This window comes from Chinchilla lanigera, unplaced genomic scaffold (assembly GCF_000276665.1).
Source record: "Chinchilla lanigera isolate Chin_1 unplaced genomic scaffold, ChiLan1.0 scaffold00070, whole genome shotgun sequence".
Lineage (NCBI taxonomy): Eukaryota > Metazoa > Chordata > Mammalia > Rodentia > Chinchillidae > Chinchilla > Chinchilla lanigera.
Window position 1 is genome coordinate 5,311,605 of NW_004955471.1, and position 20,022 is coordinate 5,331,626.

The window sequence follows — 20,022 nt, forward strand, 5'->3', positions numbered from 1 at the left end:
TGGACATGGTAATATCTGAGCGCCTTAAAAGGGTAAAAACTGCAAATAAGCTGATGTGTCATTAAACAGAAAACACAAAGGAATGAAAAAGAAACAAAGTATGTACCCCTCAAATCTATAGGACCACATAAAAAGTATATAAACCCTAAAAGCAAAAGTGGCCTAATTAATTCTACATCATATTTTCCCATCTCCACCTCCTGCAGTTGAAGGTGTAGGGCCCTGAGACTATTATTGCTTTTAGATAACTTTGTTATTGACTATTCTCTGTATGATCATTTATTTTAAAGGACTGATGTCACATTTGGTGTTATATCTGATGACATATTGTGGACATTTTCTTCAGAAATGGCTCCTTAAGGCTGAGTGCAAGAGGTTAAACTGCCTGACGGAGGCCAAACCTAAGACTACAGATTTTTAATCTGAATTTGTAATAGCCTTACAGGCACCGAAATATTACATTACAGAATTTATCACATTATACAATTTTAATGTACCATTTAAAAAATAAATGAAAAAATTTAAATCCTTACTGAATCTAATTTAACGTTTGTTTTATATGCTAAAATTACCATGTTACCATAGTTGCTCAAATTAAACAAGTACCCCCAAAAAAGGAGAGGGTAAAAACTATCTCTTACCTCACTGAAAAACAACCAATTTATATTTTATAAAAACAAAATAATTTGAACATGTGGAAGGGCATTTCTTCCTCAGCCTTTAAATACTGCGTTTCCCAAATGAGAAAATATTAAATTCAATGCTATGATCAAAGACTGTATACTATCAATTCCAAAAGACACTTTCAGTTTTTCCAATTTGCTTATCAGACTTCCACCTAACGTGAATCATAGTCATATGCACCATAACGAAAAGGGGGGGAATGTTTTGTTAAGCTCTGATAACAAGATGATGCAGAATAGAAACATATGAAAATAATGTCCATTCTCTTTTTCCGGGAACCATCAATCACAATCACCTACAAATCAAGGTTCAGAAAGTATCTAGGCACTTGGACATTTATTACCATCTTCCCCACTTCATAATCTCATGCTAAAAATACCGCGGTTGGGGGAGAGCTGTGTACGCAGGAGGACCTAGAAACCTATTTGGTTTGTAAATGCTGTCTGTCTGATACTCATGGATTTAAGACAGGCTTCCGGGATTAATACACTCAAAGCTGAATGTGTTGCTTAAAAGGACAAATATTTTAGTCCTGTATTCTGAACAAAGGGTCTACGTTAAATGAATTTTATATATAAAGTATAATAAACCCACTTGACACCATGATTTCATAGGACCCTATACTAACTACTGAAAAAATTAACTACCTCTTTCTTGGGTAACTATGAAATGTGGTGCTGGACCATCTCACAGTGCCTTGTAATAATGAAGTTATGCTATTCTCTGCTAAGTGCTGTACCTGCTGCTATTGGCAAGGAGTGGTTTATACACTGACCATGTTCCACGGCTGTTTTTAGTGTCGCTTCAGGATGTGTCGATCCTAGAGGGTTACGCACAAATCGTCGCCGGCGCCGCAAGTCATCTTCCCAGTAGTCAAGGCGCCAGAACTCACGAGGACGACTACAATGAAACAGAGAAGCCACATATGTTAGCAATTATCAAACAGCGTGGTAGCACTGGATTTCTGCATAAAGCTCTCCTTGTTTGCTCTGCCTTTTTCCCCCCTGCTCTCCTTCCTCTTAATTCTCCCTCCCTATCACACTCCCCTTTCTGCAATCTTTAACTTAGGTATGTCCTTGAAAATAACAATATCACCTTCTAGTCTAAGGAACTCCTTTTCCTTTTCTTGGAAGGTGAAATGAGCACTAAATACATCATTCTGAAATGAATTGCTGACAGTGTGATCAGTTTCCCCACACTCTGGTGGCATGTGCTCTGATTTCAGCCTCATTTCAGCCTCAGCAGGGCACCTTTCTCTGTGGCTGCATTTATAAACCAGAATAGGGAAAAGGCTATTATAAATATGGTATAGCATTACCTATATTAATCAAAGTCTGTCCCCCTTCATTTTTCTTCCTAATTTGTGCCTTTTTGCACAAGGTCAGTAAATCATACTATGAATTCTTGGTCCAGAAAGTGTTAACTTTAATGAATATCTCAGTTACATGGTTATGTATGTGATAATAAAATATTACTCTGTTTAGATGTGCAGGAATTTAATTAAAATAATCTCTTAAAATATTCATTACATTTAGCCCCTGAGGCTTAGAACAACACAAGAAAATGCATTTCTTTTCCATTTACTGTTTTTAAATAAACCATTCCTGTAGAGTGAAATAGCAATCTATTTTCAAGCAAATCAGATTAGATTTCTGTTTTATGTAGCCTGTTTTTACATTTAATTAAAAACTACATGCTATATGATGTGCAATAATTGCTATACAGAAGGCATACTTTTGAATTTTTTTAAAAATTCAAGTTCTATGATATTTTCTCAAGTTACATAGAAATCTTTTATATGGCAACATATAAGTGTCAACTTTCTCCCGCGTTAACTAATCATGATCTAGTATATTGGAAAATATTTTATAAGGAAAATACCGATATGAAGTTTTTGCCGTTACAGTACAAAAAAAAAAATCTCTGGAGAAGCTATTCATTCACTGAAGATACACAGCATGAAGACCTGCAAGTTTCAGTAATGAAATAAATATTTATTCAAAATAAAAAACTGTAGAAATTACCAAATACAAAATAAAATCTTACTTGTATTTCATGAGCTAGTAAAACTGTACCTGTCAGCTCTGACAAATCAGTAATCCTGACCAACAGAGAATCCCAAAATATCTAAGTAAAAGTTAGCTTGATTTTGATGTTTTAAAGATGCTAGCTTTAAAATAGCTTTGTAAAGAACTATTTTATCCAATTAAACACTATCTCAGATTATAAAAGCATAGCAAGCAAACAGTGCATTAGCGAAAGAAAAAAATTTAAAACAATAGGAATTCCACGGTCTTTTCTGAGACTGCTGAAGAGGCAATGAGCCCATCAAACATTTCCTTTGTTGGTTTAGGTCACGCATGATGAGAAGAGGACATTATGTAATCAAAATGGTATACAAAAATGTGTAGGAATTACAGTCCTTAAAAAAAAATAAAAAGCTTTTTACTCTTCTACTGTTCTTCATTATTTTGCCATGTAAATTTTAACCAGAAAACAATACTAGGGTATCATTTGCAAAAATATAAGAAATATACAAAATATACACACAAGCCAAAGACAACAGTTGTTTGAGTTTGAACTCAGTCTGTGAAATAAAATTTCTCCTTAGGTAGGTGGAGAAAGGCAGTACACAGATGGCTACGTGCATGGCTTTGATAGTCATGGAGCTTGGATCGGCACTTCATCATCCTGCCCACCTACATTTATCTGTTAAAATTATTATCAAATATCAGCCAGGATGCAGTCGTGAATCACAGGCTGCTCCTCGTCTTCAGGGGAATGATACAATGAGGGTCTATTCATCAGTGCGGCAATCGGCACAAGTAATTAGTTCCCTAGACTGAGATCTCCTACAAAGCCTATTTCAGTCAGCACCACAAACATATGATGATGTAAAGCTAATGAAAGCTGCTAAAATTTGTTAACCTTTTGTGCCATCAATCCTTCTAATACTCATGCTTCAGTATTATGCAAAGGTGATAAATTATTAATTTGTCATTCATCCATCCTTGTGCATTGAGTCAAATTAAATGATGTCATTTTTCTTGATAACAATTAAAATTATAAGAGATGTTAAGCTACTATGATAAAATTATTACTAAATTAGGCAACAATAGATTCTACCATAATGCATGATAGTGAAGTCAAATCCAATGGCTACTAAGGCACTTGTGCAGTAATTTTTATCATATACCAGAAAATCACAAAATCATTTCCAAATTATCAAGTAATTCAAAAACATTATCTATAAGAATGATCACCAAAATTAAGAAGACACAGAATTATGTTTACTTTGTAGTCTTTGACAATAGTAAGTAGTAGTCTAAATGGTGATATATTTGGCTGAAATACATCAATGTGTTAAAAGCTGAGAATTTGGTTATATAGTAAAAGATACTTAAATGTTCCATTTGTGGGAACTGTATTATCTGTGTATTTTCAGATAGAAATATTTTACCAAAAATTTTAAAAACATAGTCAGGGATAGTTCAAATAAAATAACACACATTATGCCTCAGGATGATAGTATATAGAATCTCTTGAAGCTATATTACATAAAGACTATCTTCCAAACACAATCAGGCTACAGCAATTAAAGATAATGTGCAGACAAAGCTAAGATAACTTCTTTAACATCACAGGACTATAAAGATTATAAAAATCACCTAAAGATACCAAGAGTTTCAACACTTTTTTTGAGTCTCCCTATAAAGCACTGCCCCGAGTGATAAAGAATACAAAGCCTTGAAAAACTTCTAGTCAAAGAACTAGTTAGTAGTCTCTTACGAAAAAACAGGATTATTATCCAGTGCCTGATTGTGAGAGTAACACATGTTCTATAAGGAAGTCACACACTTTTTGAAAGCAACTTATTACTAGCATACTTTCACTGATTTACATATTAAGAGGTCAGTCTTCTTCCTCTAATTCTGCTCCTGCCAACAACATACATACACTCTTAGAAAACAGTTTTAACACCAAAATAACGAGGTACATTTTGTCATTTTAGGACACTATAAAGGAGAATGCTGAGGTTTTGGACATCACCTTGCTGTAAGTTTTGATTACTCACTCATAGAGTTCACTCACTTCCCACGTCTCTGCCTACCCCAGAAGACTCTTCCAGAGAAAAGAGGGCGCCAAACTGGCAAACTGAGCACACTGAACCACCTCTCCTCACAAAGGCTAAGAGGAGCTTATCCATCCCTCCAGCTTAAAAAGACTACAAATAGTCAGCGGGAGATTGCTGACCAAACACAAGCATGGATGAGAGAAATCATTTATCCCCAAAACTTAGAAATATGGGACTCAGTCATTATACACCTATACTTTCAGGGGCGGGTGGTGGCGAGACACGATCTCAGTATGTAGTTCAAGCTGGTCTTGAACCTGTGGCAATCCTGCTGCCTTTGCCTCCCAAGTGCTGGAATTACAGGAATGGCTACCTCACCCAGCTATACCTATACTTTTATATATTTGTACCTCCCCGGAAGAATCAGATTAATACTTAATGACACCACAGTCACAAACTTTACCTAAATCCATGTCCACTAAGATCCACAGTGGACTCAAATTAAGGCTACTGGCCTGGGTTTTATATGATCTGGAAATCTTTACATTTTCCTTCAGAAGACATAATACTTTCTCTATAAAGATGATGTACTTGCTCCTGTTGCTAAAGACACAATATCCAAGTACTAAAAGCCTGACAAAAGGGGCACATGTATATTTACAGAACTGTTGGGTGTGGTGGCACATGTCTACACCTGGGAGGCTGAGGCAGGAGCATTGCTGCAAGGACAAGGTCAACCTGGGCTTTAGCGAGTTAGGATCAGCCTAAACTACATAGTGAGACTGTGTCTCAAAAAACAAAAAATAAACCAACAAAAATAAATAAATAGTTATGGAAGCACTGAAGTTAAATGTTCTAACTTTTCTGTCTGGTTTTCTTTTCTTTTTGCTTTTCCATTGTTTGTCCTAACTTCAAATCCTAATGCTAGAATTACAGTGAGATTTAATGGACTTTTCTAAGTAATCTAATTATCTTATCTTTCTACCTTTTAGAAGATATTTACATTTTTATAATGGTATAAAGATAGCTATAAACATCACCATGAGGCGGGCATGGTGGCACATGTCTATAATCTCACTTTCAGGGAGGCTGAGGCAGGGGGATCACAAGTTCAAGGCCAGTCTCAAATATAGCCAGACCCTGTTTCAAAACCCCCCCTCAAAAATTCAAAAAATAAAAAAACCACTAACCATGACATACATAGCTGAATATAAAACAATGTCATTTTAATATGTAGAGTAAATATTTTCTGTTCTTCAAGCACAGGACTGGAATAGACTTTTGAAATGCTAGAAGGAAGTAGCAGTAAATGATGGGTTCTTTATTGTCTTCCAGGCCCAATGTGTTTAGTGATTTGATCAGGCAACCCAGAAAGATGATCAAAATGAGAGTCAGTTGGAAGAGTCTGATGTGTTAAAGCAGAATCAATAACTAAGGTAAGATTCATATTCTTTCTCCAACAGTTTTATGGCATAAATACAAAAATCTAATTATTAATTTTGCATGTAAATTATAAGAGATTTTGTTTTCTTCAGAAAAAGTATGGCAAGCTGGTTAGGCAATTAGCATAGTACACTGTTGAATATTCTAACAGAATATTAAAATATTTTCTAATACCAATATTTACCTTGTACCAGCTACTAGGGGTAGAAGAATTATTAAGATATTATCCTTGATCTGATGGAGAAGGTAGTGTGAAAATTGGTAATACTTCAGAAGAAGTATGGGGGCAGAACAGAGCTGAATGGTGCAGCTTTTAAGCTGCACGATTCCAGAGGTCACGGGTCACAGCGGCCCTGTGCAGAGGACCAGCCCTCGAGTCACACGGTGGTCACAGTGCACTGCTGTGTGCACAGTCCCGTGTCCTGAGAAAACCTCCCCCCTCCTCCTCCCCACACAATGCTCAGCCTCCTTTGTTTCTCTCCTAGAGTTAAATCTAAACTCAGATGCTGCGGAGAGAATAGAATAAAGCCCTTCAGCAGCAGCTTACCTGCCATAGGCAACAGCGGTCAGATCACGAAGAGATCTGATTGTCAAAAAAGTCAAAATTCAATAAATGGATTAAAGTAACAAAGTACAAAAAAGAAACATTAACATTCATTGAAATAAAGCCATTAGGTTCACATTGGATTATTAAGGTAGATTATTTTCTGGGTATTTTTTCATTAAAGCAGAATACTTTCCAGAACAATGTTAATTAATGAAATTAATAGGTAAGTAACTCTGCCAATTATTCTAGAACTACAGTGAATTGAGAGGCCTGTTAACCAATGAGTCAAACACCTGTATCTGGCATCTCATTGGTTTTATGTTGATTTTATTGTAACTTAGAGCTTTATCAATAAAAGAATGCTAGTTTTAAAAAGAAAAACTGTCACAATGCAATCATATTAGAAAAATTTCCCATTTTCCATCTTACCCACTTTCCTGTGACAATACCTGATAAATCTTGATGACCTTAACAGAAGTCAGTAATAAATTCTTCTAGCTAAAGCAGAGTTCTAAATCCTGGAAAATTTTGCCACATCATATTTTGTCCTTAAATTTTTATATTACTAGTTTTTTTTTTTTTAACTGTGTCTGAGGAGCTTCTACTTCCTTATTTTTAGATTAAAAATTCATGGCAGACATTAGCTACAACTTAAATAAATGGTGACCCCTTAAAAGCAGTAAACATTTTCAGTCCACTGTCAGCCGGAAGATAAAAGGGCGTAAGTTCTAGGAGGGTTTCACTTTCTGTATAAATCTTAGTGAAATAATGTTCAGGTACTGTAGGGTATCACACAGTGTGGGAAAATGCTTTATATCACAACCTGAAATCTATGCTGCCTTCATGCAGATAGATAGCAAAAATATTAACTAAAATCTCTGCTTACCAAGTCCCAGTCATAAGTCAAGTGCAGGTGATCTATGCATTATGCTGCCTAATGAAAAGGACAAAGAAAAACTAAAATGGAAACAAAAAGCCTTAAACTGTGTGCATCCCAGCAGAGGAGACATTTTCTAAAGCAGAATTCTTGCTTTCCTGAGGCCTCACATGGAAATTCGATCTGATCTGAGATACTACAGTATTATCTACTATCTTTATATAAAATTATATTTTATGCAAAGAATTTCTTCAGTATGTGCTTCTAGTTACTTTTTAAAGCAATCTAATACCCCTCTTCAACGGATTATACTTAGAACATTTTACAAAAATAATTTTGCAACCAAGTGAATTCATCAGCTGTGAACCTAAGATTTCCCTTTTAACTATTTCTATTTCCCAATTAGCCTTTTTATCAAAGAGTAAGGAAATTACAAGTTTAAAGGAAATGAAAATTTAGTGTTAATTTTACAGTCAGTTATAACACCAACAAAAGACAATTAGAAGTTGATGATGTTTTTAGAAAGATTATTATTAAATATAAAATATATTGAAACAGGTAACATTTTTTGCCTTACGCTACTTTATGATAGACACTGTTCTTTTATAATATATTATCACGAAGCTTCAATAGCTTTGCCATGGTAAAAAACTGTTATCACTTTAAAGATGAAGAAATTAAACCTTACCCATTGAAATAAATAATAGGATGCCATCAACTTTAGAAGCAATGAGCTTTTCACTACCATGGCATTTCTTCTACAACATCTTACTGGCTACTAGTATAGCTATGAACAAAATACTAATTAATCCTGCCTGGAAGGATTGAGGATTTCATTAAAGTTTCAATGAGGATTTATTTTGTAAGTTATGTCTATCTAATTCACTGGCCAAGGATAGTAACTGTTACAAAGCAGGCACTTAATAAAGCATTGATTAAAGAATGAATAGATGACTTTTAAGGAGAAATTTAAATGATAAACAGGAGTCTGCTGGATAAAATGGGAAAGGCATTACAAACTGAAGAAAAAGCATGAGTGAAGGCATAGAGACGTAAAAGGGCCCTTCACCTAAGGCAGTTCAGTTAAGAAAATTATGGCTGGCACAAGGCAGCCTCAAGGTGGAAAGAGCTAAGGCAGGAAACACAGACCTAGATTCAGTTTTCTGAAAGGCTTGTAAGGTTAACTAAAGTAGCTACCCTCACATCTTAGAGTCAAGATAGACAATACCGTGCTTCCGCAACAGATGATTAATATGGTACGACTGATCAGACTTCTGTGTCACGTGGCAGTAATATTAGAAGCCTGGCTTAAGGCAGTGTGGGCGGTACCTAGAGGTTGATATTTGAAAGACATCATAGACTGAGCAGGTAAGACTTCGTGAGACCTTCTATATGGGTAGGGAGCAAAGAGATACATGAACTTGTGACAAAAGGAAATGAATGAACAAAGACACTATTTAAGGGAAAAACTCGTAGGTTAAGTAGGTGTGATTGGGAAGATAACAATGTCCTGGCTGTCTAGGAACACCTGGGTAGGTACTGCTTCATAGGTAAGTAATAAAATTCTGAAAGAGAGGCCTGCAGTACCCTACAAAACTGGGAGCCACAGGTGTCAGTGAATTCAGATCAGCGTTAGGTGTCAGTGAATACAAATATTTATCCATGAAAAATTGAAGGATGTTTCCTGTGAGTCAAGCATTGTGCTAAACTCATAGAAAAGCATATTTAAAGGTCAGGAGAAAGTGGAGGATAAAATGTGGTAAATGCTAATATTTTAAAAATTGCGAAAAGGATGACTAAAAAACAAAAGCAGAAGGAAGGACAGTGACTTCTTCACAACCATTAGGATAACAGGAGACCTCCAACAGAAGGGTACAAACAAAGACAAAAGAACAGATTTTTCAAAGCACCGAGTGGACCCCAGTGCAAATTTATAACTGTTTAAATGTGTCCAGAAAATGAAAGAATGAAGACGTTTTGCTAATATATTTTCTTTTTAAAAGCTTATGAGATAGAATTTATGTACAATAAAGCTCACCTGTTTGAAGCATACAGCTTTTAATATATGGAGTTGTACAATCATTACCACTTGCCGCTTACTGCCTTCTGCCTGCCCGGCTTTGCCATGGACTGTTTCTCTTCAGAAATGCCCCTCTCCTATGCCACCCTGCTGTGCAGCCAGCTGACTATGGACTGAAACTTCTACAAACTGAGCTACAATAAACCTTTCCTCCTTTCATTTTGGTGGTGTTGGGTATTTTGTCTCAGCAACAAGAAACATAGCCTAAAACACATATATGACATTTTATTCATCCATTCATCAGTTTATGGCTATTAAGGCTATTTCCATTCTTCTCCACTGTGAATCATACTTCAATAAACATGACAATGTGGGTCTTACTTTGACCAGTTGATTTTGTTTCCTTTGGATAAACATCTCATTGAGCCATAGGATTGCTGGCTCATGTGGTAGTTGTATTTTCAAAATTTTTTTGGGGGGGCTCCATATTGTTTTCCGTAATGCCTGAGCTAATTCGCATTCCTACCAACAATATGAAAGGTTCCTTCTTAGCCCCATCTTCACTAGCACTTCTTATGTTTAGTCTTTTTGAGAACAATCATTTTCATTAGGGTGAGGTGGTATCTCATTGTAGTTCTGATTTGCATTTCCCTAGTGATAAGTGATGCTCATCATTTTTTCTTATACCCATTGGACATTTTTATGTCTTGTTTTATGAGTCAAGGTCTCACTGTGTTGCCAAGCTGGCCTCATACTTGCAATCCTGCTTCAGCCTCCCAAGTAGCTGGGGTTACAGGAGTTTATCACCATGCCAGCTTCATTTGTATGTTATCTTTTGAGAAATATCTGTTTAGGTCTACTGCTCATTTTTAGCCAGGTCTTTTTTTCTTTTTTTCTTTTTTTTTTTTTTGTTCTTGTGCCTTTAGAGTTCCTTTTATATTCTGCTTATTAACCTCTTGTTAGATGCGTAATTCACACATACATTGTAATTGTCACTTCACTGTAAATAATCACTTCACTCTGATAACTTCAATTTGCTGAGCAGAAACTTTTAAGTCTGACATAATCCCATCTGTCTATTTCTGTTCCTGGTTTTTTATATTTTTGGCATCTTATCCAAAAGATACTTGCCCATTCCAAAATCTAAAGTTTCTTCTATGTTTTCTTCTAGTAGCTTCATAGTTACAGCCTTACACTTAAGGCTGTCATCAATTAAAGCTGAGTTTTGTAACTGGAGAGAGATAGAGGTCCAGTTTCATTCTTCTATGTGTGGACATCCAATTTTCATAGCATTGTTTACCAAAGAGACTATCCTTTCTGCCGTGTTTGTTCTTAGCACTTGTGTCAGAATCACTTGGCTCTAATTACACTGATTTACTTTTAGACTTTCTATTCTGTTCTGTTTTATGTGTCTGTTTTTATGCCAATACCTTAATGTTTTGATTACTACAGTTTTGTAGTATATTTTGAAGTCAGGTAGTGTAATGCTTTTCTTTGGTCTTTCTGCTCAACATGGCTATGGCCATTTGGGTTGTTTTGTGGTTCCACACTAATTTTATGATTTTTTTTTTTTTTAGTTCTATGAAGAATGCCATGGTATTTTGATAGGAAGTCCACTGAGTCTCTAAATCATTGGGGCAGTACATATACTTTAATAACCAACCCATGAATATAAGATATACTTCCAATTCATCTTCTTCGATTTCTATCATAAATGTTTTGCAATTTTTACTGTAGGTTTTATTAGATATTGATTCATTAAGAAATCAAACTGATTCTGCTTTATAACCTATTCATATTAATGATAAGTAATATAACTAGCATGTGAGGGGGTAAATCTGGTTTCCCAATAGATTAACTGCTGCTATCAGTTTAATCAATATACCTATTTCCCAATTTTAGCATAGTTAAGAGTTTTCAATGTGTACTAAAACATGCTTAGAATGAAATAATGATGGCTTATACTACACTTGAAGACTTTCTTCGGTCAACAGAATCACTGGCCAGATGGCGGTAGGGAGGACAGAATGGTAAATAATCATCAGGGGGGACATTATGCATGCACAGAATGATCAGAAGTCTTAGGAAGAAAGGACCTCACTCTAGAGAAATATATTACATTATGCTTCTCAAAAGGGGATGGGGACTAAAATGTACTGATGACCCACAATATACTGGGATAGTTTTTTTGGGGGAGGGTCTTTTTGCAGTCTTTTTGCAGGGTCTCGTTATGCAGTCAGGCTGGCCTTGAGCTTACTTTGTAGCCTCGGTTGGCCTCGAACGTGCAACGATCCTCCTCCTGCCTCAGTCTCCCTAGTGCTGGGATTATAGGTGCACACCACCACGCCCAGCTATACTGAGTTTTTAAAAACGTGATCTCACTTGATTCTCAAACCAACACTATCAATTAATGCTATAAATCCTATTTTATACTTCAAGATTTGAAGTTCAGAAGTCAAGTGATTTTTCTAATAAACAGACCTCCCATCTAAGACTTTCTATTACCAAAACTGTTTTAGGATACTGTTCCTGAGATGTTCACATTAGGCTAATTAATATACGCATTATGACAGTTTATTATATTGGTATGAGTTTAAACTTTTCTTTTATCGAGTGAATGATTTTAATGAAATCAAAAAGTCCTTATAAATTATATGAAAGTACTATGTCATACAGGACAGCATTTATTCCTGAGTACCTGGACTCTATAACATTCACTGAATATTTCTGATAACCCTATCACTTGCCCCAAATTTAGAATAACTAGATGCTTTATAAACATATAAACAAAGCAATCCAAAGATTGGTGCTTTGGCACTTGGAACCTTTATTTCTCTCAAAATTAGGTACCCTACATTTGCTGTTGTTCTTAAAATAATTTACAAGTAGTAGAAAAAGAAGGAAAAAGCAAAGAAGTATCAACCCCCACACAGTATTTTTATATTTTAATAAATAATTTAAAGGCTTACATGGAGCAAGAATCTAGCATAATACCATACTTCCCGCCTTTAATCCAAAACTTTCAGGAAATATTGAGGACAAATAACTGATTTTAACTAGCATAAAAAAAGAAATATGTATACTGTGCTGCAACCTAGATAAATTAAAGCATTAGTAAAAAGTATGTGCTCCTTATTCACAAGGGAAAACAGGCTTATTATGTTTCACTTCCAGGGTTTTAAGACAGTTGGAAGCCAGTTCTCTGAATAGCTGCTGTCATCTCTTAGAAATATTCTAGTACTTTCAGTTTTCAGGCAATTATTCACATTCTGAAGTGATTTATTTTCCTCTCTCTCTTCGCTACATTTCATTTTTGCTGCTTCACAATTACCAATCCTGCTTTCTTGTATTCATTTAAAAATATTTTCTAAGTATCCACTGCTATTTGGAAAGCACCAGCTGAGGCGCTGTAACATACTATACGAAGGCAACATAGTCTCTAATCTCAGAGCATTTACAACCTCATAAACTGGATATAATAAACAAACACGTACTTATATGGCATAAAATTCACACTGTCAGAAAACTAAAAAACCTGAAATTATGGAAATTCAAAGAAAGGAATGCTTCCTTCTGTTTAAAAGGGATCAAGAAAGACTTTAGGGTAAAGAGATTTTAAAGAAAGAGTCTTAAGAAAGGACCGAATTTGAATTGATACACAGAGATGGTGGCAGCATAAATAAATGCATAGAAGCCCGAAAATTGGAAGCAGTCTCAGTTAGTCAGCCCAGTAGGAAATGAGATATGAAAAACAGGCTCAGGCCACACCTTAACAGACCAAGAATTACAAACTAATAAGTTTATATTTTACTTATTTACTCAGTCACTTGATCAGCAAACACTGTTTGAGTACCAGTACTGCAAAAGGACCTCAGCTAGGACTGGGGATTCCGCATTATTTGACATTAAAAAGTCATTCTCAAAGACCTCACATTGTATGGACAGAAACAGATATGTGAAGGGAAAACTGTAATATATGCAAAAGGCACCTCAGGAACATAGATGGAGGGCATTACCCAAAGGAACAGAAGGGCTTGTTAGCCACAAGTTGACTGAAACCATTGATAGATGTTAACTAGGACAATGAGAAAAAGGAAAAGGATTCTTCCTCAGGGAACAGCTCTAACAATGCCAAATCAGAAAGACTGGGTATGGGCTAAGGTTAAGTGTTTCCAGAACTTTGGCGAGTATAAAACAAGTGGCCAAAGAACAGTCTACAGAACAGGAAGGTGCCAGATCATGAGGAATCATTTGAGGAGTCTGGCTCCTGGTTAAAAACATATGTGTGATACTTTTTCAGGCCTCACCAAATGTTCTACCTGGCAGGCCTTGCAGGGGAAAGCGGTCTTCCTCACACCAGACTTGATGTACAGCCAACTCCGCAACCTCGGGAGGGAGTTGCAGTCGGGGTCTCAGGCTCTTATGGCCACTAGTGCTCTTTGCACACTTACCTTCCCAGCCCCGATGACTTCGTTCCTATCACAGTTCCCTTTATTTGCAGGCTTGGGACTGAAGTACTTTTCAGGCACCTCTGCCAAGTCTCTTTACTGGGGAAGGGCAGGAAAAACCTTCAAGATATGTTTCTCTCGATCACAGGCTCTGATTCAGTCTATCCCCAAACTGCCCCAACCCTCGAGCCCCGCCTCGCACCGCAAGGTCCACCACACTGCCTGGGCCTTTTGTTTCTGGGCCCCTGCCTTGACAATGAGCGGCCCTCGCATCTGCCCTGATCCACTGCCCTGCAGTTACGCCATTCTGTGGGAAGGAAGGGAACCAGGAGCTGGTGACTTCCTCCAACTTACTCTCAGTCCTGGTTTATGCTTTCAACAACCTATTCCTCTCCCAGACAGCCAAATTCTCTCCCAGCTCACCTTACCTCCTGACATCATACGAAGGAGCTTGGGTTTTCTCCTGCAACAATGGGGAAATGGGGAAGTTTTAAGCAGGTATTACGACTACAGAACAGTAACTCTGAGGAAAAAAATATAAAAACTAAACTAAAGGGAACTACATATGAGGACATAAGTAAAAAGGGTTAAATTAAAAGATCTAACAGTTTGTTCACAATAAAAGGGGCTCCGAAGCATGTCAGTAAAAAATAATTAAATGTTACATGGAGCAAAATGGGCCAAGAACTAAAGCACAGTGATCAAAATTCTCAATCAGAAAGTAAACATGGGAAAAGAACACAGGCAGTGTCCAGCAGAGGTTACATTACCTCCATCCAGATGTGCTGTCCATGTCTTTTATCTGCATTCCACGGTCTGACCAAGTCACAGGACAGTGCCTTACCGAGTAGGCATTTTCCAGCAACAGCTCTACACTCTGGAAAGCAACACGGAACTATGGAGCTCAACGAGCTATCTGTGCCACAGATGACAATAAGTGCCATTAAGAAAAACAAAACAAAGAAAAAAGGAAGAGAAAGTACAAGGGAGGGAATGGGGTTGTGCTGATATCTTAAGAGGATTATATCAGAAAGCAAGCTTTTAACAAGGACATGCAGAAGGTAAAGGCCTTGACTACGCAAATATCTTAGGGAGGAGATTTTCAGGTAGGGATAACAGCAATGTAAAGACTCAGATATACTTGGAAAGACCATAGAACTAAAAAGAGGTCATTCTGGATAAAGAGTTACAGAATAAATAAAGCTGAAAGAGTTACTAAGAAGGCCAAATCATGTTGACTTCATAGGTTAAGATAAGGATTTAACTTTTATTCTCTGTGGGATGAGACACTAGATTTTAAGCAGAGAGGTGACAAGATCTAACATATGATTTAATGTGATCACTCTGGTTGCTGGAAAGATCTGGCATTTAGGTGCACTGGGTGATGTTAGAGACAGTTAAGTCCCATCTGGACACTTCTGCAATAACCTAGAAGAGAAATGTCCATGTCTGGGAGAAGTAGAGGCAATCAAAGTAATGAAAAGTCAATGAATTCTGGAGACATTTTGGGGAGTAAGTCAAAAGGACATTCTAATAGTTCACACACAGGGGATGAGAAGAAAGGAAAGTAATGATATTATAAGGATTTTCTCTGAGCAACTGGAAGAGTAGAACTAATATTATATGAGATGGAAGGAAATATAAGAAGAGTATGTTTTGACCTTTAAAAAAGGTTTAAATTTCAGTTTTACAGCTAGATGTGGAGCTCATTAGTAGAGCACATGTTTAACATGTGCAAAGTCCTCGGTTCAATCCATGGCACCAGAAGAAAAGAAAGAAAAATGGAACAAGAAGATCCGAAGCTTAGGATTGAACATGTGTTATTTGAGGCTCCTATCAGAAATCTGTAGCAGAAAGGCCTAACTATTCACCAAATTGCTTTCCTCCTTTATCCTTGCCACACAGCTAACCACATTTTCCCAGCCTTCTTCGCAACTGTGGCTCTATGCCTGGGCTCCTCCATCGGCATGTGAGCCGAAGTGACTGGAGTCACTGCCTTCCAAGTCTGGCCTATAAACTTTCTGAATACAGCTAACAGGGCTGTTTCCCCTTCGTGGTCTTGAGGATGAATTTGGCAAACTTAAAGCCATGAAGTAAAGATAGTAAAGTTAGGAGATAGAAGAAATCACCTATTGGAAACATGCTTTATAACTGATAAAAAAAGAAATGGAATTCTATTATGCCAGTCACTTACTGAGGTTTTGGAATTATTTTCATTGAAGCAGCTTGTCCTACCCAAACTAATGCAGACATTCAAGTGGAGATATAGAATAGACACTGAATATTTGTGTGAAGTTCACAGGAAAGGACCTGACAGCATACATAATTTAGAAGTCATGGGTGTTGAGTGTTTATATAACACAGGTGTGCACTGGCTGAGAGCTATCAAGAAGTGAGCACAGCCAGAGCAGAAAAGAAAACTCAAAATTGAGACATGGGTTGCCCCAATAACAAAGTAGCTGAAAAGAGGAGAAACCATTATGAAATTCTGAAGAAAGGTCAATGGTAGGAGGAAAACCATGGACTCACAGGAACCAAATAAAAATCTTTCCAAGAAGGCACGAATCTGCTACATCCATCACACCAGTAAGTCAAGACAAAAACTGAGAACTGACTACTTACAATACTGAAGTCACTGGTGACAGTGGGGAAAAAGTTCCATTAGATTAGTGGGACAAGAAGCTGAGCAAAGTGAGTTCAACAGAGTGATGGACAAGAAACTCAGCAAGTGCACAAGAAGCCAAAATCACAAAAAGCTGTAGCCTTCGAAAGATTCATCCATGTTCCATTCATTAATTTGTAAAGGCAAGACGTTCTGTGTGTGTTTTCAACAAGCTTATCAATAAGGCTTTATATTTCATATACTTATACTACTACATCAATATCCAACTTTGAATAGGAAGAGAAAGAAATGAGAAAATTATTTCTACAAAATTCAGTAGCACTGAAATGGCTCTAACAAGCAGCACTAACATATTAATTTCAATAACTAAAATATGGATTTCTTAAAACTATCACAAATCAGATATAGATTTAATAAAAATAATCTTATAATTATAATATTAATTTTTATTAGAAATATAAAGGCTACAAATGGAAGAAAAATGGAGTTTTGATCATTTAAGATAAATAACAAACAGCACTACCAATTCACACAACCTAATGCCTGTATCAGAGCCTTCATACATTCTCACTGGGGGACAGAGAAATCACACAGGTTACATTACTTTTCTCATTGCTAAGACAAAAATACTCAACACTCAAAGTTAGAGGGGGAAAGGTTTAATTCGCTCACAGTTTGTAGAGATTTCAGTCCATAATCGGCTGGCTCCAAGACAGGGTGACTTCTTGTCCCACTAATCTAATGGAACTTTTTCCAATTGAGAGGAGAAACAGCTCAGGGCAGGCAGAGGTAGCAAAGAAGTAAGGGACCTTAACAGCATCTTTGTGCCCCCTTTATCTCATTCAGACTACTTAGGGAGAGTAGCACTCACACCCTTAATCCTGCTGCCCTTGATCCTAGCATTGCACCTTGAATCAATTCCAGTGTGACATACTCTAGATGCAGCTGCCTCTAAAACAGCCCACCTATGACTGCATGAGGCTTTGGGGGACATCTAGACACAAGCCATAACAAACCAACTTTGTTCTAAAATTTCATTGCTGTAGTCACCATAAGTTCTCTTTAACAAAAAACAATGCACTGTTGGAAGATTCTAATAGTTTCTATTCGTGCCTTTATAATCATAGAGATGGCTTTTGCAAATTACTTTACTTACAAGTTTATTTTTCATTATTTCTTTCAATCGTTTAGTTACATGTGTTAGACTAAGTACACAGCATGAGGGAAAAAAATCAAGACCCTGCTTTCCTATCACAACGTGTCTATCAGAACAACTGCCAATCAATTCCACAAAGCAAAATTAGGATTACCAAATGAGGATTATGCAGGCATATAAATAAAATGTAGACACATTCCAAAGGGTCCATGAGATTCCCTAATCCATTTCACTAGGAAACAGGAAAATTACATTATTAGATTTGTGGCTCTTTCCTTTCAGCTCCTTTTAAAATGTGCCCATCTTTTTAAAGAAAATTAATTGGAAGTCATAAACCCCCATGTTTAAAAATAATTTATATAGAAGAAATTAGTTGCATCTTTTCAGTAGTAAATCAACCTCCTTAAACAGCAATAAGCTATCCTGGTTAAGTTTCTTTTATTGTGCCCTATTCAACTTATTAGTCTTACTGCAAATGTAACAAGCCAGCCTCCTGGTCAGCCACAGCGTATTTCTGATCACAGAAGTGTTAAAAACACTGTTTATTTCAATTATTTAGTAAATTCACATCAAATACGTATCACAAGCCATCAGTTCACATCAAAAGATAAATGAGTATCTACTTAAAATCAACTAAAATCAATAATCATATCAGAGATTAACACCAAGAATAATCACTGTATTTTCATATCCTAGGAAAATAAACAGTACCATTCCTGAAATAAATGTACTACATTGTAAAAGAAAGCATCATTTCTGAGTTTTATAATGTCATTACTAACTTATGTTGGAAAAAAAGAAATCAAAGAGAGGTACATGATGTTTAAATGCCTTATGGTTTCATTTTACACTTTTCATATCAGGATGAAGTCTTAAAAGTAATTCAAAAGGAAAATGAAAGTATTTTACTCAGAAGATAGAGTCCATATGTTCTTCAATCTGGAAACCCAGTGGGAAAAAAGCTTGAGTTTTAAAAACTGAATTTTGACAATTGGAAGCTGATGTGGCTTTTTTTCTTTCCATGAGGATTTTAAACATTCTCAGGGGGAATAAACTGCCCTTTATCAAATACTGTAAAACTTAACACCTGCTTAACTCCAAATGACCTAGAAAACATTTAGCAAGTATTCATAAACTTAGAATGAGGGTTTGCAATAAAAACTTATTCTTAAATGTAAAATATTTTTAGAAGTTTAGCAAAAGAAAACATATCTATACAGGTAGTTCTGTTCTCATAGTGTATCATTTTCAACCCATTTGTAAGCTATTACTATACACATCTATAATTAATTATATTATCTCTATGGGTAAGTTTATAAAAGTAAATTTTTAATTAACTGTGCAATACGTCTATACTACTAGGCTCTATGATGCAGGGCAGAGCCTACTATTTTTTCACTATATATGAATTCTAACCTACTAGCTGAAGGCCTAGCATCTGGTATGCCCTTAATAAAGCCCACCAAAATGATCAGTATGTATGTATTTTATTCTGATCACTCTTTCTTAGATCTAAAATCAAGTTGATAAACTCAAGGTTAAAATGATTTTGCTCCTACAATCAAGGAAGAAAATCAAGTTCTTAAAGGAGTGTCAGTTTTACACAACACAGCACACCCTGGATAACTTGTCCTCTTATAATGCACACAATTCCTACCAAATATAATTTAGCTTTAAAAAATGGATTCTATATGTATTATGTGAAAGTTAACTTGTTAACATATAGTGACACATTATTTAAATGCCTAGACTAAAAATAGGTACTCAGGTTTTAAAAAGTAACTGCATAATTAAAGATGGTAAATGAAATAACATATATTTTTAAATATCCAATGTTTGCTTTGCTTTTTCTTTAGAGGAATTTAATGTTATTTTGTTGTTAGATTAAAAATATTTAATAGAAACTTCTTATGTTTGGCCACTTCCTCTCCAATATCATCCCCACTATGGGAGAAATACAATGGGATAAAGTGTAAAGACGGCAAAGCCTTTTTTAAAAATAAGAATTTTCAGTGAAAAATGATTGAAAAAACACAACATAAAAATGAAAATTAATGCCATAAGTGGTCCTCAAACAGCTGCTTTGAAAGATGCTACTGTGAAGGGGAAAATATATATAAAAATATATTCATAAATTTATATATAAATA

At 36.0% G+C, this 20,022-nt stretch overlaps 1 protein-coding gene across 1 annotated transcript in view; it reads right to left on the reverse strand.

Moving 5' to 3' along the window:
• Positions 1-20,022, reverse strand: part of Lrba (LPS-responsive vesicle trafficking, beach and anchor containing) — a gene marked incomplete at its 5' end in the record, with an annotated part of 597,162 nt that overhangs the window by 259,070 nt on the left and 318,070 nt on the right. Inside the window, 1 exon segment of the mRNA XM_013522882.1 lies at positions 1,424-1,584. Within this exon segment, the coding sequence (XP_013378336.1) occupies positions 1,424-1,584 (161 nt within the window).